This window comes from Trichechus manatus, unplaced genomic scaffold (assembly GCF_000243295.1).
Source record: "Trichechus manatus latirostris isolate Lorelei unplaced genomic scaffold, TriManLat1.0 scaffold00115, whole genome shotgun sequence".
Taxonomy (NCBI): Eukaryota; Metazoa; Chordata; class Mammalia; order Sirenia; family Trichechidae; genus Trichechus; species Trichechus manatus.
The window spans coordinates 1,909,039-1,935,917 of record NW_004444051.1 but is presented as its reverse complement, the minus strand read 5'-3'; the positions used below and the strand labels follow the sequence as shown (position 1 = coordinate 1,935,917).

General features: G+C 41.0%; 2 protein-coding genes across 5 annotated transcripts in view; one reads left to right on the top strand and one right to left on the bottom strand.

Moving 5' to 3' along the window:
* The window catches only part of ALDH5A1 (aldehyde dehydrogenase 5 family member A1), a 54,673-nt gene extending 52,112 nt beyond the window's left edge, over positions 1–2,561 (top strand). For all 4 annotated transcript variants that reach the window (XM_004383988.2, XM_023738347.1, XM_023738349.1 and 1 more), the window contains 2 exons: positions 1,286–1,344; positions 1,821–2,561. In XM_004383988.2, coding sequence (XP_004384045.1) covers positions 1,286–1,344; positions 1,821–2,026 — 265 coding nt within the window. In that variant the 3' untranslated portion in view covers positions 2,027–2,561. The remainder of the gene's footprint in view (positions 1–1,285; positions 1,345–1,820) is intronic.
* Positions 2,562–12,498: 9,937 nt separating this feature from the next.
* The window catches only part of KIAA0319 (KIAA0319 ortholog), a 110,054-nt gene continuing 95,673 nt past the window's right edge, over positions 12,499–26,879 (bottom strand). Inside the window, 5 exon segments of the mRNA XM_023738345.1 lie at positions 12,499–12,677; positions 16,296–16,387; positions 19,237–19,327; positions 21,454–21,576; positions 23,533–23,675. Coding sequence (XP_023594113.1) covers positions 12,499–12,677; positions 16,296–16,387; positions 19,237–19,327; positions 21,454–21,576; positions 23,533–23,675 — 628 coding nt within the window.

Genomic DNA, 26,879 nt, shown 5'->3' with positions numbered 1-26,879 from the left:
GCATAACAAAGTTTATAAAGACAATGTTCTACATTCTACCTTGGTGAGTAGTGTCTGGGGTCTTAAAAGCCTGAGAGCAGCCATCTAAGATACTCCACTGGTCTCACCCCTTTGGGAGCAAGGGAGAATGAAGAGAACAAGATACAAGGAAAAGATTAGTCCAAAGGACTAATGGACCACGGCTACACAGCCTTCACTGGACTGAGTCCAGTACAGCTAGACGGTGCCTGGCTACCACCACTGACTGCTCTGACCGGGATCACAGTAGAGGGTCCTGAACAGAGCTGGAAAACAATGTAGAAACTAACCCACAAAAAAAGACCAGATTTACAGGCCCGACAGACTGGAGAAATCCTGAGAGTATGGCCCCCAGACACCCTTTTAGCTCAGTGGTGAAGTCACTCCCGAGGTTCACCGTTCAGCCAGGGATTGGACAACCTCATAAAACAAAATGGGAATAATGAGGCACAGCAGTCCAGGGACAAGGACTAGGAGGCAGGAGGGGACAGGAAAGCTGGTGATAGGGAACCCAAGGTTGAGAAGGGACAGTGTTGACTTGTTTTGGGGTTGTTAACCATTGTCATACGGCAATATGTGTACTGTTTAATGAGAAACTATTCTGTAAACCTTCATCTAAAGTACAAAAAAAAAAAAAAAGAAGAATTATCTATGTGAGATCAAATTGATAACAGAAACTCAAAAGGTTTGATGGGAAGCCTAGGGGGCAGTGAGTTGAAGATAATGGTGATGGAATAATTTGGAAAAGATAGAATAGCAGCACAATGGGAAGAATGTAATCGATGTCACTGAAGTGCACACGTAGAAATTTTTGAAATGGTGTAACTTTGGGTATGTATATTTTCACCAAAAAAAAGGTCCTCCAAGGTCGAGAAGGGAGAGTGTTGACATGTCGTGGGGTTGTTAATATCATAAAACAATATGTGTACTGTTTAATGAGAAACTATTTGTTCTGTAAACCTTCATCTGAAGTAAGATAAAAAAAAATTAAAAGAAAAAAAAAATCCTACAGAGTCACATGGGTTGGCGGCTAACAAAAATAAATTAGAAGAGATGAAGCTGATACAATTTTAGTGTGCCAGCTGTGATTGCTGAGTCATCACAGTGAATGGTGCTGTTTTCTTCTTCACCATGTTCTTGGATCTCTTTGCAAAACTGTGATTCGACCCTTGCTATGATTTAGGGAACAAATCCGGAGAAAAGAGAGCTGGTTTTCTTCACTCTTTCCCCTACAGATTTTGCTTATGACCTCTCTTAACTTTGGCAGATTTGACACAGAGGAGGAGGCTGTAGCAATCGCTAACGCAGCTGACGTTGGTTTAGCAGGTATGTGTTTTTCTTCGTTCAGCAGCCATGATGGTGATTTTCTCAAATGAGTGCTGGAGTTTGTCTTTTAAATACTCCCCTGGGATTTTTTTTTTTTTTAACTTTAGTTTTTGGGAAGCAGTAGGGGGAGTGAAAATATATAACGGATCGCTGGGTGGTTTTGATTTGTATTTCCCTAATAACTAATGGGAGCCCTGCTGGCATTAGTGTTTAAGAGGTATGGCTGCTAACCAAAAGGTCAGCAGTTCAAGTCCTCTAGCTGCTCCTTGGAAACCCTATGGGGTAGTTCTACTCTGTCCTAAAGTGTCACTATGAGTCGGAATTGACTGGACAGCAACGGGTTTGGGTTTTTTTTTTTTTTTGGAATAACTGATGACGTTGACCATCTTTTCATGTGCTTGTTGGCCATTTGTGCTGACATGATGTCTTTAATGGATATTCTTCATGCTGTATGTGTCCTTTTATCCCTACGACAGGTTATTTTTACTCTCAAGACCCAGCCCAGATCTGGCGAGTGGCAGAACAGCTGGAAGTTGGCATGGTTGGAGTTAATGAAGGATTGATTTCCACCGTGGAGTGCCCTTTTGGGGGCGTAAAGCAATCTGGCCTTGGACGAGAAGGGTCAAAGTATGGCATTGATGAGTATCTGGAACTCAAGTATGTGTGCTATGGGGGCTTATAGGATCCTTCAATCCTCTAAAGTATAAAAATAAAAAAACTTACCTACCTAAGTGGGGACATGCCATCCATTATTTTAGATAAACTTAACAGGGTCTTCCTGGGTTATCTGAGTGTATGAATGTTTTAGACTCATCTGGTCCTTGTAATCTTAGATGCTCATTCTGCTCCTCCCATCACCCAACTAGGGACCAATATGTGCCACATGGTAGTGGCTGCAGACTCCAAGAGAACCAGCACTGGGTTTGTAGAGTGAAGTCCCGGGACCTCCCACAACCCAGACTGCTCCAGAGCAGTGCTTGGCGTGAGGCAGGCAGCCCCTTCTGCCCTGTCACAAGGGCTTGGTTACTGACTATGCAATGACCCAACCACCTCTCATGTGGTTCTGGAGCATGTGCCCAGGGGGCAGCATGGCAGAGCCCAAGTATGACCAATGGGCTGGTCAGGGGGCACAACATCCCCTTCCTTCCCTAGCAGTCAGCCAGCTCAGCCCTAAAGACTCATTGTGTGTCCAGGTCCAGGGTTGTTACAGTGGAGGTTGAATCGATTTTTTTTTTTTTTACTGGATGAATTTTTTTTTTATTGTGGTAAAAGTATATATAACAAAACATTTGCCATTTTAGCATTTTTTGTACATATACAATTCAGTGACGTTGTGTTCACTGTGTTGTGCAACCATCACCACTATCCATTTCTAAATTTTTCCATTGCCCGAATTTACTGGTTTTTAAAGACTTCTGAAATCACACAGAATGGCCTGTGCTTTTCTGAAGAATGGAGGAACACCTCTCCTCTTTCTGAATCACTTTGTACATTGATGCCTCATCATCCTGAATTTACTGCTTAAAGATTTTCATTTTGGTTCTGTTTTCTATTTCATTTCGTTTCCTTGAGGAAATGAGCCAAAGCGTCGGGGGAAAGAATAGCAGAGGCAGCTTCTTAGGATGGAAGGGCCATAGTTGCTAGGCCTGGCTCTTTTACTGAGTAGCTCTGTTACCTTGAACATACCCTTCCACATGCCTCCCTGCCATACTATGAGCCTAAGAGAAAGTGGAAGTGCTTTACAAAAAAAAATGAAAATGCAGTGTAAGTTATTACTAGCAGCACCACCCCAGCCCCCTTGTGCCTCCAGCAGTGGCAGTGGCTTGGCCCAGGTGAGCCCATCTGCCTGGGCCTGAGTAGGTGGTTGTTGTGTGCAGCCTGCATGCAAGGTTGCTCCTTCACCTCCAAAAAACAAAAGCACTGCAGTAATGTCAAGAGGGAGAATTTCCATAACTGCCGGTTCCTCTGCAGCTTGAATTTCAGGCACCTTTTACCTAAGAAAGGAGCCCTGGTGGTGCAGTAGTGGTTAAAGCGCTCAGCTGCTAACCAGAAGGTTACCAGTTCAAACCCACCAGCAGCTCCATGGGAGAAAGATAGGACATTCTGCTTCCGTAAAGATTTACAGCCTTGGAAACCCCATGGGGCATTTCTACTCCTACCCTATAGGGTCGCTATGAGTCCGAATCGACTTGTTGGCAGTGAATTTGGTTTGGTTTTTACCTAAGAAGAGTTTCTACAGTCATTGTAGAAAGCCCCCATGGCCTATGTTGCCACTCACCCTGAAAGAAAAACTCTGAGTAAGAAAATTGTAGACTTTGTGGTCATGTCTAGTGCCTGCTCTCCCATCCGTCCTGACACACTGAGGAATAGGAATTAAGGCTGTTTTTGGCTGAATAGGCAAAGATGAAACTCCTTCCCTTCTACGCTCTCTGCGTGCAAGACCCACTGACATTCAATGGACATTCTAGGTAATGCAAGGAAAACATGAATGAGAGTAGTGCTAGATGCCATTACCCCTGAATCCCACCCAATACTTAGCATCCCTCGTTGACCCTTTGAGGGAGCTGTGGTTGAATAACTGAAGGGTCTGGAAAGTCCTTGTGCACCTAGGAATGGCTGCCAATCGTGGAGCTGCTTCCCATTTGACCTGGGTCACACTAGCCATATCCCAAGGCCTGAAGGAGAAGGGAGCTGAAATTACCTTCCTGGTAACACTGCCCAAAGGTCCCTGGGTGGCGCAAATGGTTTGCGCTTTACTACTAACTGAAAAGTTGGCGGTTCAAACCCACTCACCAGCACTGTGGAAGAAAGGGCTAGCAGTCGGCTTCTATAGAGATTACAGCCAGGAAAACCCTATGGAGCAGTTCTACTGTGTAACACATGGGGTCGCTATGAGTCGAGATTGACTCGGTGGCAGTGGGAAACACTGCCCAAGCCCTGTCAAGAATCACATATTCAGCATAGTGACAGTTAATTTCTATTCCTTATTTTTTATAGTTTTTAGAGGTTTTAGGTTTTATATAACATACTAATTACTAATTACTCTTAAGACTTGGGTGTGTTTGTTTTTTTCCATTAAGCATGAAAAGGCTCTAACATTGTTATTTAGAAGTCTGGAATACTGATGGTGAAACGTTTGAAGGAATACTTTCAAATAAACTTTTAACTTTGTAAGCCAGCGATTCCTTGGAAGGGTGGCAGATTATGAGTTTTCTTGTGTATTTGGCTCACTGGGTACCTAAATTGAGGGCCAGCAACTCAGTGCAATGTCCTTAATGAATTTTGCAATTAAAATGAACATTTCTTGTTTTTCAGTAATGTAACCATATGTGATGGATATGATTTTTTTAAAAATATGCTTTACACCATGAAATAGGAAGGGACCGTTAGACCAAAGGTTGGCAAACTGGCCCACAGACCAAATCTGGCCTGCTACCTGTTTTTGTGCAATACACATGCTAAGAATGGTTTTTATATATTCAAATGGTTGGGGAAAAAAATCAAAATAATAATATTTCATGATACATGAAAATGACACAAAATTCAGATTTGTGTCTATAAATAAAAGTTTTATTGGAACACAGCCACGCCCATTCATTTACGATATATTGCTATGGCTGTTTTCATGGCAGCGTTGAGTGGTTGCAGCAGAGACAGTATGGTCCACAAAGCCTAAAACATTTACTGTTTAGCTTGTTACAGAAAAAGTGTGCTGACCCCTGATCTAGACCAGAAGGGAGATATTGACCCTCCCACGTTTTTCACTGACTGTGTAAAAGGTACTTTTGTGGACACTGCTACAGTGAGTTCTCAGCAAGAACTTCCCAGCAATTATCCCATAACTCAAATGGAATTACCCAGACAACAAGAGTCCACTGGTCTTGAAAAAAGTGATTCCAGTTACTTCCTCCATCTGTGCAGGGATTCTCTCATTTGAAGAGCTGATCAGCATCTGAGATCTTTCATCAGTTTTGAGTGGCTTTTAAATATGACTTTGTGTGAAGTGCTTTTTCCTTTTTCCCTGTATACCTTTAATCTTATGGGATGGCTCAAATAAAGACCAGAAGCATTATGTAAACAAATCTATTTTATTGTTAACGGATACTACTCTTTAAATTGTGCCACGTGACAGCCTTTTCAGAAAGCTGGATACCAGTGTTTCAGGGACTCATATGCAGATAGTTAATTAAATAATATTTATACTGTGGTTTTTTTTCTTTTTTTTCATGTTGTACTTTGTGGGATAAAACTTGGCAATAAGTGTAATGGGAAATGGATAAACATTTTGCTTTTTAAATGTGCACATAACTCATTTTTCCAGTTTTTAATAACTGTGTTGTCTGTATCTGTGTCTTGTCAGCAGACAGAGTCGTGTGTGTACGTAATTAATAAATGTTGAATTAACTTGACAGAATATCCTACTTCTGCATTAAGGTTTCTGGTTGTGGCTTTTTTCTCGTCAGTTCACCATTTGAGTTTTTATCGGATGTTATTAGAACAGCTGAGATGTGTGTAAATGGTACTCCTTCCCCAGAGAGTGCCTTGGGGCAGGGAGCTTGCGTGTGAAATTTTGTATCCTGGCACCCAGAGGAGGGCTTCCCCGTGCCTGGAGCTTGTGTTACTTTCCTTCACCTGGTGTAGTAATGTACGACAAAGTGGGTGCCTTAAAACAATAGGAATTTATCATCTCCCAGTTCTGGAGGCCAAAAGGCTGAATTCAGGGTGTCAACAGGGCTGTCTTAGTTATCTAGAGCTGCTATAACAGAAATAACCACAAGTGGATGGATTTAACAGAAATTTATTCTCTCACTGTCTAGGAGGCTACAAGTGTGAATTCAGGATGCCAGCTGCAGGGAAAGGCTTTCTCTGTGGGCTCTAGGGAAAGGTCCTTGTCATCAGTCTTCCCCTGGACTAGGAGTTTTCTCAGCATAGAGACCCTGGGTCTAAAGGACACGCTCCATTCCTGGCTTTTCTTGCTTGGTGGCATGAGGTCCCTCTTTCTGCTCCCTTCTCTCTTTTATATCTTAAAAGAGATTGACTCAAGATACAACCTACTCCTGTAGAGTGTGTCCTGCTCATTAACATAAGTGCATCTAATCCTGCCTCATTAACATCATAGACGTTAGGATTTACAACACGCAGGATAATCACGTCAGATCACAAAATGGTGGACAACCACACAATACTGGGAATCATGGCCTAGCCAAGTTGACACACATTTTAGGGGACACAGTTCAGTCCACAACAACTTCAGCTTGGGGAAGCTTTAAAGGAAGAGTTTTATGCTAAGTCTGAGGCTGACTCAGTTATCTCAGAAGCTGTTTCTTTAAACTCCTTTATTTTAATAATGGAAAATCATCATTATCGGAATTATAAAGACTTGGTTCGTTTACTTCAGAAAGCACAGTTTTGGTCTCTCAGTAAACCAATCCAGAGCTCTTACAGGACTGAGGATGATCTAGGAAGCCATTTAATTAGTTTAACTACAACAGCCTCACTTCCATTACCAGCATCTTTACCTCAGCAAGCGTTTGCTCATCAAAGTTGTTAGTGGATTGGGTTAAATAGCTTGAAAAGGAGGGAACTTGTTGCTTGAGGAGGAAATGTCTCCAAAAATGGATACATACTGTATGATTCCATTTATATAAAACTCTAGAAAATTCAAGCCAATCTAGAGTGACAGCAGATCAGTGATTGCCTGGGATGCTGATACAAAAGGGCACAAGGAAACTTGGGGGTGATATATCTGTTCATTATCTTGTCGTGATGGCTCCACAAGCATACACATAGGTCAAAACTTACCAAATTGTAGTATTTAACAATGTGCAGTTTACTGTATGTCAGTTATATCTCAATATGCTTTTTTATTTTTTTTAAAAGGCAACAAAGCCTCAATTCCAAGCCTTTTAGCCGTCCAGTAGCCCTTTCCAATAAACTTCTGTCAGCTGTGTAACAGGGAGGCAACCCTTAGAACAGCCAGGCATGAATGGCTCTGCGGTTTTAAGAGATCAATAAATAACATCCAACTCGTCTAGAGTTTGCAGCTGAGAAATTGATGGAGGAGTCAGATGGAATGCAAAAGGTCGGCTTCATTATGATAGGACTAGGTTAGGGGATGTGGCTTAGGTACACACTCCCTTGAATCTAATTTTCTGCCCAAAACTGTAGGCCTTTTCCAGTAGGGGGCAGACTCGGCCCATTCATGGCAGGGAGGGACCGGCATTTACCACCTTTGCAGCCCTGGTGGTGTAGCACTTAAGCACTAAGCTGCTAACCAAAAGGTCAGTGGTTCAAATCCACCAGCCACTCTGTGGGAGAAAGATGTGGCAGTCTGCTTCCCTAAAGATTTACAGCCTTGGAAACCCTATTGGGCAGTTCTACTCTGTCCTGTAGGGTCGGTATGAGTCGGAATCCACTCCACAGAAGCTGGTTTTTGTCGGCAGCTGGATTTAAACCAAGGAGCAGGAAGGCTGAGCTGAGCATACTCAGTTGCTCCCAAACTCACCAATTAGGCAGGATCCTCCACTCAGAGAAAGGAAGGAGTAAAGGGTGGAGAGAGCGAACAGGGGTGCTCCTCCAGGCTTCCAGAAATTTCTATAAAGGGCCAAACAGGAAATATTTTAGGCTTTGTGGACACAGTCTCAGTGGAAACTATTCAACTCTGCTGTTGTAGGGCAAAAACAGTTACAGACAATGTGTACGTAAAAGAACGAGCAGGGGTATATTCCAGTAAAACTTTACTTATGGATACTGAATCTGAATTTTATGTAAGTTTTACAAATCACAAAATAGTCTTGAATTTTTTCAACCATTTGAAAACGTAAAAACCATTCTTAGCTCGCGGACATTATTAAAACAGGCCGCCAGCCATAGTTTGCTGACCCCTACTCAGGGAGGGCAGTGCCTCTACATGGAAGCATAAAGGAGAAAGTACCCACCTCATTACAGAAAAACCAGACACCTTTATTTCGATTAGTATATATATTTAATAGTGTTATATTAGGAATGATCCCCTGTCAACACATGGAAATAAATAATACAATTTTAAAAATAAAACCAAGATTTAAACCAAAGTCCATGGTAGCTTGGTCACACACACAAAAGGAATGGTACTCCCCCTCCTCCCTGCCCACAAAACTGGCATAGTTGATGTGTTAAGTGTGTTGAACAGGAAAATTAATAACAGACATCTTACTCTGATTTTAAGGGTTTTTTTTTACCCACAAAATGAAAATATTAAGCATAAAAAGCCTGACCGAAACTGTAAAAGCCTGTCAGAAACTGCTCTACCCATACCTGTAGCCATTGAGTGGGTTTCCAAGGAGCGGCTGGTGGATTCAAACTGTCAGCCTTTTCGGCTAGCAGCCAAGCTCTTAACGGCATGCCACCAGGGCTCCAAGACTGCTGTACAGCACTGTAAATTGCCAGAAGTAACCTGGTATCAGTCGCTGTCAGTAAAGAGGGGGAAGGCAGGGTTCAGCCAATCACGTTAAGATTAGCCAATGGTTGATTTTCTATTCTTTTCCCTCCTCTTCTCTTTATAAGCCTCATTGTACCTAGCTGCTTCTAGCCATTTGCTTTATCTAGAATCAAAATGGAAACCCTGGTGGCACAGTGGTTAAGAGCTACAGCTGCTAACCTAAAGGTCAGCCGTCAAATCCCCCAGGTGCTCCTTGGAAACCCTATGGGGCAGTTCTGCTCTGTCCTATAGGGTCAATAGGAGTTGGAATTGACTCAACAGCAATGAGTTTGATTTGGTTTTGGGTCTGGAATCAAAATGGTCTCCCTATATGCATGTAGAATAACTGCTCAGAATAAACCTTATGTTCACATTTTGGTGAATTTTGACAAGTGGTTAATTCTCTTATCTCATTGCATGTTCTTTCTGCAGTTTCTCTAGTCATAACTACGCTTAATCTCAATACTGTGGGTCTGAATCTTCCTTCATGGCATCTAAACCAGTAACTGAGTCCCTACAAACACCCTCTCCCACGTTTTAGGGCCCAACTTTTCTCCTTCTACACAAAGCTCTTAAAAAAACAAAAACCATTCCCATGGAGTCGATTCTGACTCATAGCGACCCTATAGGAGAGAGTACAACTGCCCCATAGAGTTTCCAAGGCTATATCTTAACTGGAGTAGACTGCCACATCTTTCTCCCGAGGAGTCGCTGATGGGTTTGAACCGCCGACCTTTCGGTTAACAGCCAAGTGCTTAACCACTGTGCCACCAAGGCTCCTTCCCAAAGCTCTTAGAGCCCTTTATCTCCCAAACACCCTTAATGATAAGAGGCACAAGACAAAGAATTCTGCTTAGGTCATTCCTCCTCATGATCTGGTCCTCTGAGGAAGAGTGGGCCCACTTTCTGATCGCTAGTATAGTGTTTACTTTTGATTCACCATAAATTCAAGATCCTTCTGTGGTGGGAGGGTCAGACAGGCCAGGCTGAGATGGCCAGAAGAATCAAGGAGGTGGAGAGGCAGAAGCTGCCCATTGCAAAGCAACAGGGAGGGGCAGCAATGGAGAGACTAGGGATGCTCTCTTGATACCTCAAAAGGAATTCCTCTTAGTCTTAGGAACACAACTTGTAGGTGGTCTGAAAGGTCCACCAGAATTTACCCTCCAGCAGTTGGAGTGGGGAGTTCTTTGTGTAGTAGGGAGAAAAACATGGACTTTGCAGTTAAAGAAATGTGCATCCAATTCCCAGATCTACCACTTATTGGCCGTGACCTTGGGCAAATTACTTCACCTCTCTGGACGTTCAGATTGTTATCTGTAACATGAGAACGCTGTAGTAACATCTACTTTCAAGGTTGATTGTAAGGCTCAAGTATGTAAAATATGTATATTATGTATACAAAGCACTTAACAAATGTTCACTCCCTTCTTCATCATTATATTCCATTGAGTTCACATTTGGGGTACTGTCCTCTATGCCAGAAATTTCCTGTTATGCACAAAAATAACACTTATAATCTGGTCAGGGTAGATTTTAAGTTCATGAATCTAAATACAAAAAGCATCACATTTTCCTTCTAACACAATCGAGAGTATTGAACACGACCAACTGGCTAGCTTTCCAGAAAATGTAGGCATAAGCAGAGAAAGTAAAAAATAAAATTACACTCCCGTACTTTTTATTTCTGCCATTTGCCAATAAAGTACAATAATTAAAAACAAGATGGAACCATGAGGACAAGTATTACAGAAGATGACAAAAGCACACGACAGCTTAATTTTTTTTGAGGGCCCCCGAGAAATATTTTCTCTGTCACTCCTTCTCTGATGGTTTAAATGTCTTACGTTTTCCTCTTACTCAGCAAAGCAATCCTAGTTCTTCCCATGTGTTATAGAAGAGTTGGTCAACCAGATACTGTATAGGTGAGGAAACTCTTGATGCCACAGCACTGGTTTTATCTGTGGTTGGCCCCAGGTCTCATTCTAATCTTCCCACAAAGAATGCCAAGTGCACCACCCAGGCCACTTTGTGGGCTGACAGGGACCAACAATGAACCATTATATTTGCCAACCTACAAGTAACAACAGTACAGATTTACTCTGGCCTATGCTTTGTGGTTGGTGATGGTTTAGTTGTTTTTTTTTTTTTTTTTTGCCCCCATACGTTTAAAAGAGGATTTATTTAGTAAACAATTATTTGAGTAAAAAAAACTTTAAAAAATAAATATCTGTTGTTAAACATAGGGGGTGGATATAACCAGCTGTTATGGAACATACCTGTAGGGGCCGGAAGTATCATTAACATACCATCCTAATTAAGACTGACTGTATTTCAGATTTACAGAACACAGACAAAGTTGCTGAATCCATATCCCTATCTATGGTAGTTCAAATGCATGCTCTATAGTACATATTCAATAAATAAACACTTGTGTTCAAGGTAAACTGAGCTAAGAGAAGCTTTAGTGTATTTTGATAAAGACTGTTAAAATGCTACATTCAACTTTCAGCCTACAAATCATTAAACCCCACCTTACTTTCTATTGGAGTCCCTGGGTGGGGCAACTAGACTGCTAACCGAAAGGCTGGAGGGTCTAGTCCACCCAGAGGTGCCTTGGAAGAAAGGCCTGGTGATCTACTTTCAAAAAACCAGCCACTGAAAACCCCATGGAGCACAGTTCTCTGACACATGTGGGGTTGCATAAATCGAAGTGTACTCTACACCAAATGGGTTTTTGCCCCCCTTTCTATTGCTTGTCCTTAGAATACAATTCTTAGCCCTTGATCTTTCAAGAGGGCACAGAAATGGTGGGGAAGAAAACAGGAGGGCTTTGCTATGTATGGATATCCTAATGAGCACAGAAAAATTGCTGGACAGACTACTTTGGCCTTCTCCACAGAGGGCTAACCATACCTCTTAGATAAGCCATTCTAATATCCACAGCCATCTGACTCGGCAGGTTCTACCAGAAGCGTGTTTGCAAAATCATCCTTAAGGGAAGTCACAGATACTAAGAGAAATCAGCCCTCTTTCAATCTTTACTCACGTTCTCCAGCATTCTGCAGATAGAAATAGATGTTAATCTTTATTTGAATGTGACCAATATAATATTGTGCCAGCTATAAAAATACAAACTCTTTTAAGTATACAGGTACTAGCTGACTTATGACGTGTTCAAGTTATGACAAACTGCACTTAACAATCATACTTTTTTTTTTTGCTTAGATAATGTGTGTATAACTGGAGAAGCAGGAAGCGCCAATGTTGAAGCTGTAAATTTATAGTAATGTTTCCCAGTCCTAAAGAGAAATAAATATTGCATTTATAAAGATACTGATAATAAAAGGCAATAATAATGAAAACTAAAAAAAGATGTATTCAACTTAAGTCAGAACCAATTTACAAGTTGTTGGAACAGAACTCTGTCGTCAGTCAGGGACTACTTGTATACCTTAGAATGTACCAGCCTTCATTCCTATTAACAAGGATTCCAGTTAAAAGAGCAATATTTGTTTTATTTTGTGTCTTGAAAACCCTAAGTAAACAGGTCTTATAAAATACAGGGATGCAAATCCAGCCCAGTGAAAGGTTGCTAATGCACTATTCTAATGAATTAGTTTTGTGTTTTAACTCCCATTAACTGGGCCTGGAGTAAAGAATTCCTATTGAGGTCCTTCCGTTTTAAGTCAGCTCCATTATCTGTCCTTTGCGCAATAGCTGAAGGAAGCTCCATTTGGGATGGAGCCATTCATGGAGACCTTTGGATTCCCTCTTTCCATCTGTTCTTGGCTAAAGATTGTGTCCTGGTCACTGTCAAACTCGGACTCAGACACCATCAAGCTGGAGTTGTGTTCTATGCTTCGGTGCTTAATACCTAAGAAGAGGCAGACAGAAGCATCTTGAAAGGCCATTTTTCACTCTCAGCTGTTGGTCATACTGGTGGCAGGTCACATGAGGAGCACAGACTTGCATTCTTTGCACCATCAAAGCAACCGCCCACACAGCAGTGGTCTGGGTTGTGTAGTGATTAATAACACCTGGGTTTGAGTCACAGCTTTGATACTAGCTGTGTGACGTTGGGCAAAATACCTAATCTCTCTGGGCTTTCAGTTTCCTCATTAACTAAACTGAGGATAAGAAAGCATAGGTTTATCCTGAGGATTAAATAAGACAGTGCAGGTAAAGCTTTTGGCCCAGCACTTAGCACATAGTAAGCACTCACAGTGGTGAAGAGCTCGGCAGCTAACCAAAAGGTTAGCAGTTTGAATCTACCAGTGGCTCCTTGGAAACCCTATGGGGCAGTTCTACTCTGTCCTATAGAGTCGCTATGAGTCGGAATCGATTCAGTGGCAGCGGGTTTGGTTTTTTGGTTTAAGCACTCAACAGTCCCTAGGTGGTGCAAATAGTTTGCACACAGTTACTAATCCAAAGGTTGTTGGTTCAAACCCACTCAGTGGCACCTTGGAAGAAAGGACTGGCAATCTGCTTCTGTAAAGATTATAGCCATGGAAACCCTCTGGAGCAGTTCTACTCTATAATACATGAGGTTGCCATGAGTCGGAATCAACTTCAACGGCAACAGTTTTTGTTTTTTTTTTTTAAGCACTCAATAAATGAAAGCTGTTGTGATTTTACTATTTGGTTCAACCAAATATTTCTGTCAAAAGAAAAGACAGAGCAGGTCTAAGATATGATCCCTGCTCTCAAAGGACTTATACTCTAGGTAAGGGCTTAAGACATTGACTCATGAAAAGATGGCTCGTAACAGGCAAAAAATTTTTTACAAAAATCTTACATGAATCAAGAGGAGATAACCACACATAGTTATGGTTCGGGTTACTTCAATAAAGTTTCACAAGGCATGGGATTTAAAGAAAGGAAAACTTGGATGGGAGGAGCTGGGAGGAACATCGAGTGTGCAGAGGCACCCAGGAGTATTTGGAAAAAAACAGTCTCTTTGTTGCAAATGATTCATGTAAAAAACAATGAATGAGAGGCTGGAGAGAGGAATAGATGCTCAGAGAAAAGCTCGGGAATGTGAGGGAAACTATGATATTTGAATTTTATTCTATAAACAAAGGAATGACACATGTGCAGGACGGAAGGAAGAAAGAGAGGCCACTTGAGAGCTGTCTGCAGAGATACAGGCAGTGCACAAAGGTGGGAGAGCCCAGGCCCTGGGGCAGATGGCCTGGCCCAACCCACCTCTGACACTCACCAGCTCTGTAACTTGGGCAAGTTGCTAAACTTCCCTTTGCCTCAGTTTCCTCTTCTGTAAAATGGGGATAATCATAGGATATACCTCATAGAGTTGTTGGTAGTGTTAGAATTAAATGGAGAGAGTACTTAGAACAGAACCTGGTACATATTAAACATTAAATATCTGTTAACTACAATTGGTATACAATTAGTTCGGATGTGAGGACCTGAACTAGAGTGGTGATGATGAGGACGATGAGGACAGAAAGTAAAAGACCAGGCAAAACAGGGGGGCTGGAGTGGGAGGCAAGAGGGAAGCACCAATGACTGAGGTTTAAAAAAAAAAAAAACAGTTGTCAAGTCTGTTCCCACTCATGGCAATTCCACGTGTGTGTGAGTAGAACTGTGCTCCATTGGGTTTTCAATGGCTGATTTTTCAGTAGATCGCCAGGTCTTTCTCCTGAGGTGTCTCTGGGTAGACTCAAACCTCCAACCTTTAGGTTGGCAGCCAAGCAGGTTAACTGTTTGCACCACCCAGGGACTCCGAGGTTTGTTGTTGTTAGTTGCCCTCGAGTGGATTTCGACTCATGGCGACCCCATGTGTGCACAGTAGAACTGGTCCATGGGGTTTTCAAGGCTGTAACCTTCTGGAAGCAGATCACCAGGCCTTTCTTTTGAGGCACCTCTGGGTGAGTACACACTGCCAATCTTTTGGCTAGTAATTGAGTGCTTAACCATTTGGGCTACCCAGGGCCCCAGCTGAAGTTTAGAACCTGGATAATAGGAAGAATGGTGGTTCTAAAAATAAACACAGGACTATCAGAAAGATGAGTGTATTTTAGGAAGAAGATGGGTGAGATAATGCAGCCCAAAGCATTTTTGGCTCTCAGGTATGAAGTCACTTTATAATACCTAAGATATTAAATTATGTAATGCCAATAGTGAACATTCAATTAATGTAGGCTATTATTTTTATTTCCTATGAAGTTTTTCCTGCCAAAGCCCCTTCACTACACTCATACAAAATTGGCCATTCTGGCCTCTGTGTTCCTACAGGGCATCTTCCAGGCTTCTGTAGGCTTTTTTGCATCCCGGTGTAATTATCCTCCCTTATAAAGGCAGGCATTGTGCTTCATTCTGCTCCCTGTCTCCAGGGCCAAACCTGGTGTATATGTACGTAGTAGGCACTCAACAATTACCGTGGGCAACATTTTCCATCTCACAACTTTGAAAGTAATTATGGCTATCTGTAAGAATTAATTTAGTGATACATCCAGAACTATAGAAAATCTATAGATGCAGTGCTAGGCAGCCTCAGTGGGTCTGAGAAGGTTCATTAAATCTTTAACAGTTAATAGATCAATAGAATCAAAAGGTAACTGAGGTGGGCGAGAGGTAGTTCTAAGCATAGGGATCAATTCGTTTTGTGAAGAAAGTCAAATTTCCGTAAAAGCCTTTGTGTCCATCTATATCCGTGGCTACTTAGCTAATGCAGCTGCTGAAGAATGGCTGTGTAGGAACTTAAAGTCCAATGTTATTTTGCTGCGTTTCTTAGCTGGCAAACCTAAAGAGAACAGCATTCAGAGATGAGCTGGGGTGAAACAGCATCACATGCCCCATCACCCTCCAACCATGAGGAGAGAAGAGGGCAGTGGTGGTGGTTCAGTGGTAGAATTTTCGCCTCCCATGAGGTAGACCTTGGTTTGATTCCTGGCCAGTGTACCTCATGCACAGCCACCACCTGTCAGTGGAGGCCTGTGTGTTGCTATGATGCTGAACAGGTTTCAGTGGAGCTTCCAGACTAAGACAGACTAAGAAGAAAGGACTGATGATCTACTTCCAAAAACCAGCCAATGAAAACCCTGTGGATCACAACAGTCTCATCCTCATAGAGATGGCATTATGTTCTGTTGTGCCTGGGGTTGCTATAAGGTGACTCACCAGCTAACATGAGTAAAGCCAGGCCCTGGTAACACCTCTGCTTGAAAAGCAGCCTTTGCCCTGGGTTTTTTTGGTAGGTGCTCAACTGATAACAGGATTTGCATATCACTTACCATTAATGCCTCAAAATCCTTTGCCAAAATTTCATTACATTTATAACTATTGCCTCCCAGGTAGCATATCTCTCAGAGGTGATGTAAGTTGTTTTCCACGACAGAATCCCAGCCTCACTGTACCATCCCAAAGAGCTGACTCAAGCCTGTTCTCACTCTCAACCAAGATAACTCTCAGGCAAACACCTGGATTAAAAATAATTCTAAGTACCAGGAAATCATCTTGGATACTGTCTTACCATATTTGGGCCTCAGCTCCATTTTTTCCTGTTCATCCATGTTATCCAAAACAGTGTACTTTGTTTTTTTCGTTATTTTAGTCCTTTTTTGTCTAAAAGAAACAATGAAAAAGTTTAACTCAGATTATCAGAAAGGTAACTGGGATCCAGGATTTAAAATATGTTGAGGGCACTAAAGGAAATGTTTTGCCCTTAATATTTAATAATTGGCATCTTTTATTAATAATAACAATATGCAAGACCAGGTCCGAGTTCAGGAAGATAGAGATATATCATGCATCTTGAAGAAACACATGTAGGAGTAGGAATGGCCACACCACTATCAGCCACCTAACTGCAAGACCTCAGCCACACCTCAGGTAAAGGTGCCAGAAACTTTTAGAATAATCCTCATACCTGTGTGCTGGCCCAGAGAGCTTTTCTCCATGAATAATTTCTTACTCAGAAAAAGCTAGATGAGCAAGCTCCCTCCCTGAAATTATACTACACTGGAATTTCCAAAGGTGAAGGAAGGAAAAGATGTCATGAACTACCAATCAGAAAACAAAACAACAAGAACAAAAAAAAACCCAAGCAACTAGATAAACTGCCCTAACAATTGATAAAGATAATGTTCTACAATCCTAGTCTGGTGAGTAGTGTTTGGGGTCTTAAAAACTTGTGAGCAGCCATCTAAGATACAATTATTGGTCTCTTCCTGTCTGGAGCAAAGGAGAGTAAAGGAAACCAAAGACTCAAGAAAGAAATCAGTCCACAGGACTAATGGCCCACATGAACCACAGCCTCTTCTAGCTTGAGACCAGAAGAACAAGATGGTGCTGGCCACCAACCATTCTGACTGAGCATTCTGACCATGGACACAACAGAAGGTCCCAGTTAGAATGGGAGCAAAAGGTAGAACAAAAACTCAAATTCATAAAAAAAAGACTAGACTTAAACTAGGCTGATAGAGACTAGAGGAACCCCCAAGATTATCGCCCTGAGACACCCTTCCAACCTGGAACTGAAGCCACTCCCGGAGGTCACCTTTCAGCCAAATAATAAATTGGCCTATAAAATAAACAATAACACCCGGGAGGAATGTGTTCCTTTAAACATTTACACAACATTAAATGGTCAACATTTACCCAAAAGCAAAGGTGAGAAGGCAAGGAGGGGCAGAGAAACTGGATGGATGGAAACAGGGCAGACATGGTAGAAAGGGGGAGAGTGCTGACACATTGCAGGGATCGTAACCAATGTCACCGAACAATTTGTATATGAAGTGTTGAGTGGGAATCTAATTTGCTGTGTAAACATTCACCTAAAACATAATAAAATATTCAAAATAATTAATTAATTAAAAAAATAAGATTACAGTCAATTCCCAGAATTAATTGGCAACAACCCAGTCTTTCACTTTTTCACAATATATGAAAACAACAACTGGGTTGAGCCTATGTGCCTCTTCCTATGCTATAGAGGATTATTTGCAAACACACATCAAAACCATGCTAAGGTCTGCAAGGAACAAACAGATGTTACATAGCACAAAGGCAATTTTCTCAGTAGCTTGATGATTAGGAACATGGGCCTCTAACCCAAGGGTTTGAATCCTGGGTATAGCACTTACTAGTTGGGTGACTTTCAAAAAATTATTTGACCCTTCTGTGCCTCCATGTCCTCATCTGTAAAATGGGAGTAAGAACAGTCTTATATGTGCATGGGAGGACTAAATAAGATAATACAGGGTGGCAGGGAGGGGGAAAGGGGAGTTATTGCTTAGGAGACACTGAGCTTCTGTTAAGGGTGATGGAAAAATTTAGAAATGGAGAATGGTGATGGCTGCACAACATGGTGAACACAATATCACTGAATTGTACATGTGAAGAATGTTGAAATGGCAAATGTTTTGTTACATATATATTTACCACAATAAAATATATATATGAAGTGCTTAGAACCATTAATGACAATGGCAAATATTAATAAATGTTCACAGTCATCACCACCACCATCATCTACTTGATTCATGGCACAAAGGTGCAGAATTTTTAAAGCCATGCATAGTAGGGTGACCATCTCCCCAGATGCTTCTGGGATAACTTAATGGAATTTAGGCCTCTGCCTAAGTGTTTGTGGCTGGTTCTCTTTTATCAGGCTTTCCTTTGAGAAAGTAATCAAATAAAAGTGTACGTGATTTCTGAAAAGGAACTATTAATTATGGTAAACCCATTATTTTTTATCCCATGTTCTTTGCAGAGCAGTTATAATGTTTCATATAGAAAAGTGGACTCCACATGTTCTTCTAAGGACTTGAGTAGTCACCGTCCCTACAAATCTCCTCACAGAGGGCCGGGCACAGGTTTCTGGAAGAGTCTGCTGAAGAGGCTGCTTGGGGCTCCTCAGAAGTCAGCTCCAATGAAAAAGAAAAAAGGAAAACCTAGAGCAAAACTTCTCTTTAGTGGTATTATTACCTCGCTTAAGGTTTCACATTTATTAAAAGAGCTGGATTCAGGCAGATTTGATTTTTGCTTCATATAATTAAAATAATTAAAGTCCATTATTTGTACTAGTATGTTCCTAGAACTCTGCTCTACTGAGGGCTATTTAGTCAGGCCACTTAGGTACTGCTCTAGTGAACAGAACATGAGACTGATAGAAAAGAGCATTAGATTTGATATAGAATCACTGAACCTCCTAGAAAATGTAAGAGTGGTAAAGAGAAAAACCTGTCTCTGGCGTTACTGCCTTTACCTAGACACACATGCCTTATGTGTGTGTATATGTGGAGTGTATATATAAAGTACTTTTAACGTCTAGTATGTCTTCATAAAAAAGTGATTGTCAAACAGTTTAGCACTTTAACAAATGCAGGCAAAAGCTACCAAAGCTGTCATTTCACATTTAATGAGGTGTCTTTACTTCAAACAAATAAAGAAATAAACAAGCCCACCAGTACCTCTTGCAGCAGCAGATGCAAAGCCAAGTTAAACCCCCTGTTAGCACTGTAAGCGTAAAAGCCAGCATTGCCACATAGAATATACTCCACTCTGAAAAACAAGAAAACCAGAGTGGACAAAGTTATATACTATTTGCAAAACAACTAGATGATTCACAGTGAATATCTCTGCATCCTTCTGAGCAAAGGCCATCTATGGTGTTGACAGCACCTTGTCAGGCTGGTAGCAGGGCATAATAAGCAAGATAAAATACAAATAAAGCAACAACAACTTAAAACCATCCCATTAAAGAAAAAAAAAACACCCAAATAGATGCCCAAATGGTTCAAGGACCTCACAGGGCATCTATTTCATGCTAACTTGAGAACAGAATAGTCTGAATAAATAAAATCAATCAATTAAAAAGTAATGCTTTAAATATTGTGGTTTATATATACATATTTTTTTACTACAAGAAAAATAAATTTTTTTTTAATTGTAAAAAAAGTTGTTGAATCAGGTAGAGAAGGAATAATTTAAAAAGACGAAGTAATGCCTCTTATACTCCTATTTATGGCACATCAAAATATTCATTCCAGAATCAAAATAATCACAATCCTCCCCACCCTCTAATAAAAGTTCTGGCTTGATTTTAATGAAGCAATTGATGCACCAGTAGAGCTGCCTGTGGCATGAAGATGCTTCCTATGGACCCAGACAGCAATTCAGAGAAGAGCTGATCTTCATCCCCTCCACATCTGTCTTAGTCATCTAGTGCTGCTACAACAGAAATACCACAAGTGGATAGCTTTAACAAAGAGAAATTTATTTCTTCACAGTAAAGTAGGCTAAAAGTCCAAATTCAGGGCATCAGCTCCAGGGGAAGGCCTTCTCTCTCTGTCAGCCTTCTCATCAATGTTCCCCTGGCCTAGGAGCTTCTCCGCGCAGGGACCCTGGGTCCAAAGGACACGCTCTGCTCCTGGCACTGCTTTCTTGGTGGTTTGAGGTGTCCCTGTCTGTATCCCCCCACCAGCCCCCACTTCTGTCTTTTAACTCAAGAGATTGTCTCAGGACACAATCCAATCCTGTAGATTGAGTCCTGCCTCACTAATACAACTGCCGCCCATCCTCCCTCATTAACATCATAGAGGCAGGATTTACAACATATAGGAAAATCACACAATACCGGGAATCATGGCCCAGCCAAACTGATATACACATTTTTTGGGGGACATAATTCAATCCATGATAACATCTTTGCAGGAACCCAATGTTAAAAAGCTTTGCAACAGCACTTTAGGAACAGAGAAACCCAGTGAGCAAAAACACAAAGTTTAACTCTATTGAGCACTATATAATCTCCTTGGAGTAATGATCCAGGGTCCAGCTTTCTTCCGTAACACTGAGTGGGAGCATAATTTGGCAGTAAACGCTTATGATCTTCCCTGCCAATCATTTCCATGTGGATCCCCAAGACAGCAGATTTGCTCTTAGAAGTAGACTGGCATTCGAATACAGATTTCTCCCCAGAACTGAACTAAGGGTACCAGCTTGGCCTGCTGAGGCTGTGGCTCTAGTTTTTGATTCTTGCTTAGGTGGACAGCCTGAAAAAGTGGGCCCAATTCTCTTCTTCATCTGATTCCAGCAGGTCCGCGCTAGGAAGCATTTCACCAGATGGCCACCAAGAAAAAACAAAAACCATTTGCTGTCGAATCGACTGAGTCACGGTGACCCCATGTGTGTAAGAGCAGAACTGCGCTCCATAGGGTCTTCGATGGCTGATCTTTCAGAAGTAGATCACCAGGACTTTTCTTCTGAGGTGCCTCTTGGTGAACTCAAACCTTCAACCTTCTGATTAGCAGCCAAGCGCATTAACCATTTACATCACTCAGGGACTCCCCAGAAGGCCACACTGAGCCTAAACCAAGGCAGGTTCAGCATGGGAATGCAGCCTACATGGACTACAGAGACTCTTTCTTAGGCCAACAGTTGTTAGCCAAATCTGCTCTGCCAAAGTGAATTTCCTCATTAAAAGTTTTATGTAAAAGTGAAAGTATACCCCCCAAGGTATTAATAGCATAGTGCACTGCAGAGAAGATCTTAACTCACTACCAAGTGAGCCAGGAGTTCACCTGGTTTCCTGTAAGAAAAGGGCTGAATGTTTATATATTTCTGGTATTATAGAATAGGCTGTCATCAAGCTCCTCATGGAAAGCTACCACCACACTAGAACTCACCACAGTTACTTTCCCAGTCCCGGATATAACACTGTATCAGATTCTCCATCCATAACTGAGAGCAAACGCAGCGTTTTGTGATGCGGTCACAGTGACCATGGCCGGAACACTTTAGAAGACAACCTGCAGCGAGGTGAGTAGGGCCGAGGTGACCACGGAGGGAAGGAAAACCCCTGGCTTCAGCTTCTCTCCCATCTTCTATGGCAATGGCAGAAAAGAGTCCATCTATACCTTGTGGCAAAGGCCTTAAAATGTAGCCAAAATGTAGCACCCTCCGGCCTAATTCTAAAATTCTTAAAATAAATTCTAAGTATTTGTCCAGTAAAAATAATTGGGGATAAGCCCAAAGATTTATCTACATTAGAGTATTATTTAAAATCAACCTTAACAGCCATGAATGGAGGACTAGTTGCATAAACCCCATGGTGGGGTACTATGCAGCCATAAACATCTTATTGAAGAGAAATGATAAACAATTTAAGAAAATGTTCATGATATAATTTGAAGTTAAAAAGCAGATTAAAAATATTTATCAAATTATCCTAATTTTATTAAATATTTCTAGAGACAGGAACTGGAAGGAAATACATCAGAATATTAATAGAAATTATCTTTGGGTAGGAATTCTAGAATCTAGATCTAAAGGACTTTGTCCTTTGTGCCTTTCTGTATATTCAAAATTTCCTATGATAAACATATTACTTTTGTAGCTAGAACAAAAGAATTAAAAAATTAAATTATTCCACATTATAGTTGAGAATGTCAATTGTAAATAGATATATATCTGAAAAAAAATTAAATTTACTGCCCAGACAATATCATGTCCCTCGTAACTGTCATGTTCAAGCATCTATTGAAATTACCACTTCACCATAAGGAATTCATGTTCTCATAAAACAGTTAATGTAGTGTGACCTTGCAGTAGAGTGGTTAAGTGCTCAGCTGCTAACTGAAAGGTTGGTGGTTAGAACCCACCAGCCACTCCACGGGAGAAAGATGTGGCAGTCTGCTTCCATAAAGAGTTACAGCCTTGGAAACGCTACAGGACAGTTCTACTCTGTCCCATCGGGTCGCTATGAGTCAGAGTCAGCTCCACAGCAACAGGTTTGGGTTTGCTTTCATAGGATGAAGAAAGGGACCTTGGACAGAAACCATATTTCCATCCACACCTATGAATCACTTTGGTGCCCAGGAAGGGTGATAAGCAAGAGCTATGAAAAGAGGTACAACTAGAAGGCACTTATATGCTGTCTTAAACTTTCAATAGTCTGTACGACAGCATCATCAGAAACTAAGGTATGAAAGATGTCCAGGTAAACAAATTATATAAACATGGCTTTTTCAGCCAATAATACTTAACCTATCTTTAAGAATGTTGACAGTTTAAATATGCAATTTCTGATAATGACCATTTGTCTTAGTTACCTAGTGCTACTATAACAGAAATACCAAAAATGGGTGGCTTTAACCAACAGAAATTTATTTTCTCACAATTTAGGAGGCTAGAATTTCAAATTCAGGGCACCAGCTCTAAGGGAGGGCTTTCTCTATCTCCTCTGGGGGAAAATCCTTATCTACTTCAGCTTCTCTTCCTTGGTTCCTTGAGGATCGTCATGTGGCATGTATCTTCCCCTCCATTTGTGCCCCCTTCTCTGTGCCTAATCTGCTCATTTTATATCTCAAAGGTGATTGGCTTAAGAACACACCCTACACTGATATGTCCTCATTAACATAACAAAGAAAGTTCTATGCCCAAATGGGATTATATCCACAGGTATAGGTGTTTAGAATTTACAACACGTATTTTTGGAGGACACAATTCAATTCATAACACCATTATCTGTGAGTATAGTTTTAAAAACTGACTCATGACCAATATGCCTTTCCAGTTTCCCTCAAAGACAAAGAGTAGATGGCAAACGTGTTACAGGAAGCCTATTGGAGAAATAAGTGTAAAATGAGTCCCTGGATGCGAACGTGAAAATGTTCACACACATATCATTCCTTAATCTGTGCCAACAAAATTTACCCATGACTGGTAAGTCTGATTCTCTTAGAATATTCCTGTAGAGGACATACCTGCTGTGCCAATCCTGAAGACCTTGAAAAGCAAGAAGTTGGCCTTCTCCTTTGAGAGCCACACGTGCAGATTTTGGGCCACTTCAGCAGTGTTGATAACCTTGAAAGGCTTTCCACTCTGTACATAAAACACAATCACGGTGCTGCAGAGGAGACAATGAGAGAGAACAGCCACACAGTGAGGCAGGTGACCACCAGGACATGTGCACTCAGCCATGTAACCTATGAAGACGCACACTGCTACAGTTCTGTAGCTTGGCAAGGATGCAAGGGCACATTCTGTGGGCCAAGAAATTTTATCGGTTTCTATTCTTGAGTAAGGAGCCCTGGTGGCATAGTGGTTAAGAGCTTGGCTGCTAACCAAAAGGTGGGCAGTTTGAATCCACCATCCGGTCCTTGGAAAGTCTGTGGGGCAGCTCTACTGTGTCCTATAGGGTCTCTATGAGTCAGAATCAAACTAGACAGCAATGGGTTTGGTTTTTTTTATTCATAAGTAAAGCCTCTTCAGTCTCAAAGTACAGTTGATAGATCTTCACATAAAAAGAGCAATATGTATTATTTGTGCACAGACACAACCATACACAGAATACTTTACAGACATGTCTTTATTTTTACCTTTTTAAAATTGAAATATAATTTACATACCATAAAATTCACCCTTCTAAAGTGCACAATTCCATGATTTTAGTAAATTCACGAAGTCGTGCAACCATCACCATTATTTAATTATATAATATTTTCATCACTCTGAAAAGAAACCTTCTATCTATTAGCAGTCACTCTCCATTCCCCCATTCTCTCAATCCCTAGCAACCACTAATTTACTGTCTCTATAGATTTGCCTGTTCTGGACATTTCATATAAATGGAACTGTACAATATGTGTCCTTTTGTATCTGGCTGCTTTCACTTAGCATAACATTAGCAAGGTTCATCCACAGTTTAGTATGTATCAATACTTCATTTCTTTTTATTGATGAATAATATTTCATTGTATGGATATGAAGCCCTGGTGGCACAGTGGTTAAGAGCTCAGCTGCTAACCAAAATGTTGGTGGTTTGAATCCACCAGCCGCTCCTTGGAAACCCCACAAGGCAGTACTACTCTGTCCTGTAGGGTCGCTATGAGTTGGAATTGACTCGATGGCAATGAGTTTCGGGGTTTTTTTTTTTTTTTTTGGTATGGATATACCACATCTTGTTTATCAGTTCATCAGTTGACGGACACTTGGGTTGTCTTTACTTTTTGGTTATTATGAATAATGCTGCTATGAACATTCACATACAAGTTTTTATGTGAACATATGTTTTCACTTCTCTTCAAGTGAAAATCTAGAAGTGGAATTACTGGGTGATAACCCTATGTTCAACCATTTGAAGAACTGCCAAACTGTTTTCCAAAAGGGCTTCACCATTTTACATTCCCACCAGCAATGTATATGAGAGTTTCAATTTCTCCAAGTCCTCACAAGCACCTGTTACTGTCTGCCTTTTGATTTTAGCCATACTCAAGGGTTATGGAGTGGTATCTCATTATGTTTTTGATTTGCATTTACCTGATGGCTAATGATCGTGAGCATCTTTTCATGTGCTTGTTGGTCATTCTTGTATCTTCCTTGACAAATAGCTATTCAAATCCTTTGCCCCTTTTATAATTGGGTTATTTATCTTTTTACTGTTGAGTTTTAAGTCTGGGTCCTAGATCCTTATCAGACAGATGATGTGTAAATATTTTCTCATTCTAATAACTGTTTTTTTATTTTCTTGATGCTGTCCCTGACAGATGTTTTTATTTTGAAAAAGTCCAATTTATTTATTTTTTCTTTTGTTGCTGGCGCTTTTGGTGTCATATCTAAGAAATCATTGCCTAATCCAAAGTTATGAAGATTTATACCAATGTTTTCTTCTAAGAATATTATTGTTTTAGCTCTTACATTTAGGTCTTTAATCCATTTTGAGTTAATTTTTATATACGTTGTATGGTACAGGTCCAACTTCATTCTTTTGCACGTGGATAGCCAATTGTTCTAGCACCATTTGTCGAAAAGACTCTTCTTTCTCCATTGAATTGTCTTAGCACCCTTGTTGGAAACCAACTGACCATAAACAGTTTATATCTGGACTCTCAATTCTCTACCATTGATCTATACGTCCATGTTTATGCCAGCATGCCACATAATTGATCATTACAGCTTTGTAGTAAGTTTTGAAATCGGGAAGTGTGAGTCCTCCTACTCTGTTTTTCTTATTCCAGACTGTTTTGGCTATTCCAGAACCCTTTTCATTTGCACATGAATTTTGGGGTTGGTGTGTTAATTTCTACAAAAAAAGGAAGCTGGAATTGTGTAGAATCTTTAGACCAACTTGAAAAGCCTTGTGATGTCTTTGTCTGGTTTGCCATCTTAAGAATATTAATTCTTCTAACCTATGAACATGGGATGTATTTACATTTATTTAGTTCTTTTTATTATTTATTTTTTTCCATACAAAAATTTATACATACATTGTTATATGACTCTAATTGCTCTCCCCATATTGTGACAGCACACTCCTCCTTTCCACCCCTGATTCCCCATGTCCATTCAACCAGCTCCTAACACTCTCTGCCTTCCCATCTCACCTCTGGAAAGAAGCTGCCCATTTAGTCTCTTGTATCTACTTGAGCTACGAGGCAAACTCCTCACACATATCACTTTATGTCCCACAGTCCAGTCCAATCCCTGTCTGAAGAGTTGGCCTTGGAAACTGTCTTAGTTCTGGGCTGATAGAGAATCCAGGGGCCATGATTTCTGGGGTTCCTCCAGTCTCAGTCAGACCATTAAGTCTGGTCTTCTTACTAGAATTTGAGTTCTGCACCCCACCTTCCTCCTGCTCCATCTGGGACTCTCTGTTGCGTTCCCTGTCAGGTCAGTCATTGGTGGTAGCCAGGCACCATCTAGTTCTTCTGGTCTTAGGCTGATGAAGTCTCTGGTTTATGTGGCCCTTTCTATCTCCTGGGCTACTACTTTCTTTGTCTTTGGTGTTCTTCATTCTCCTTTACTCCAGGTGGTTGGGACCAATCGATGCATCTTAGATGGCTGCTTGCAAGCTTTTAAGACCCCAGATATCACTCACTGAAGTAGGATGCAGAACATTTTCTTATAAGCTTCGTTATGTGAATTGACCTAGATGACCCCTGAAAGCATGGTCCCCAGACTGCTAACCTGCTACTCTGTCCCTCAAAGTGTTTGATTGTATTCAGGAAACTTCTCAGCTTTGGTTTAGTCCAGTTGTGCTGACTTCCCCTGTAGTGTGTGCTGTCCTTCCCTTCACTTAAGATAATTCTTATCTACTATCTAGATAGTAAAT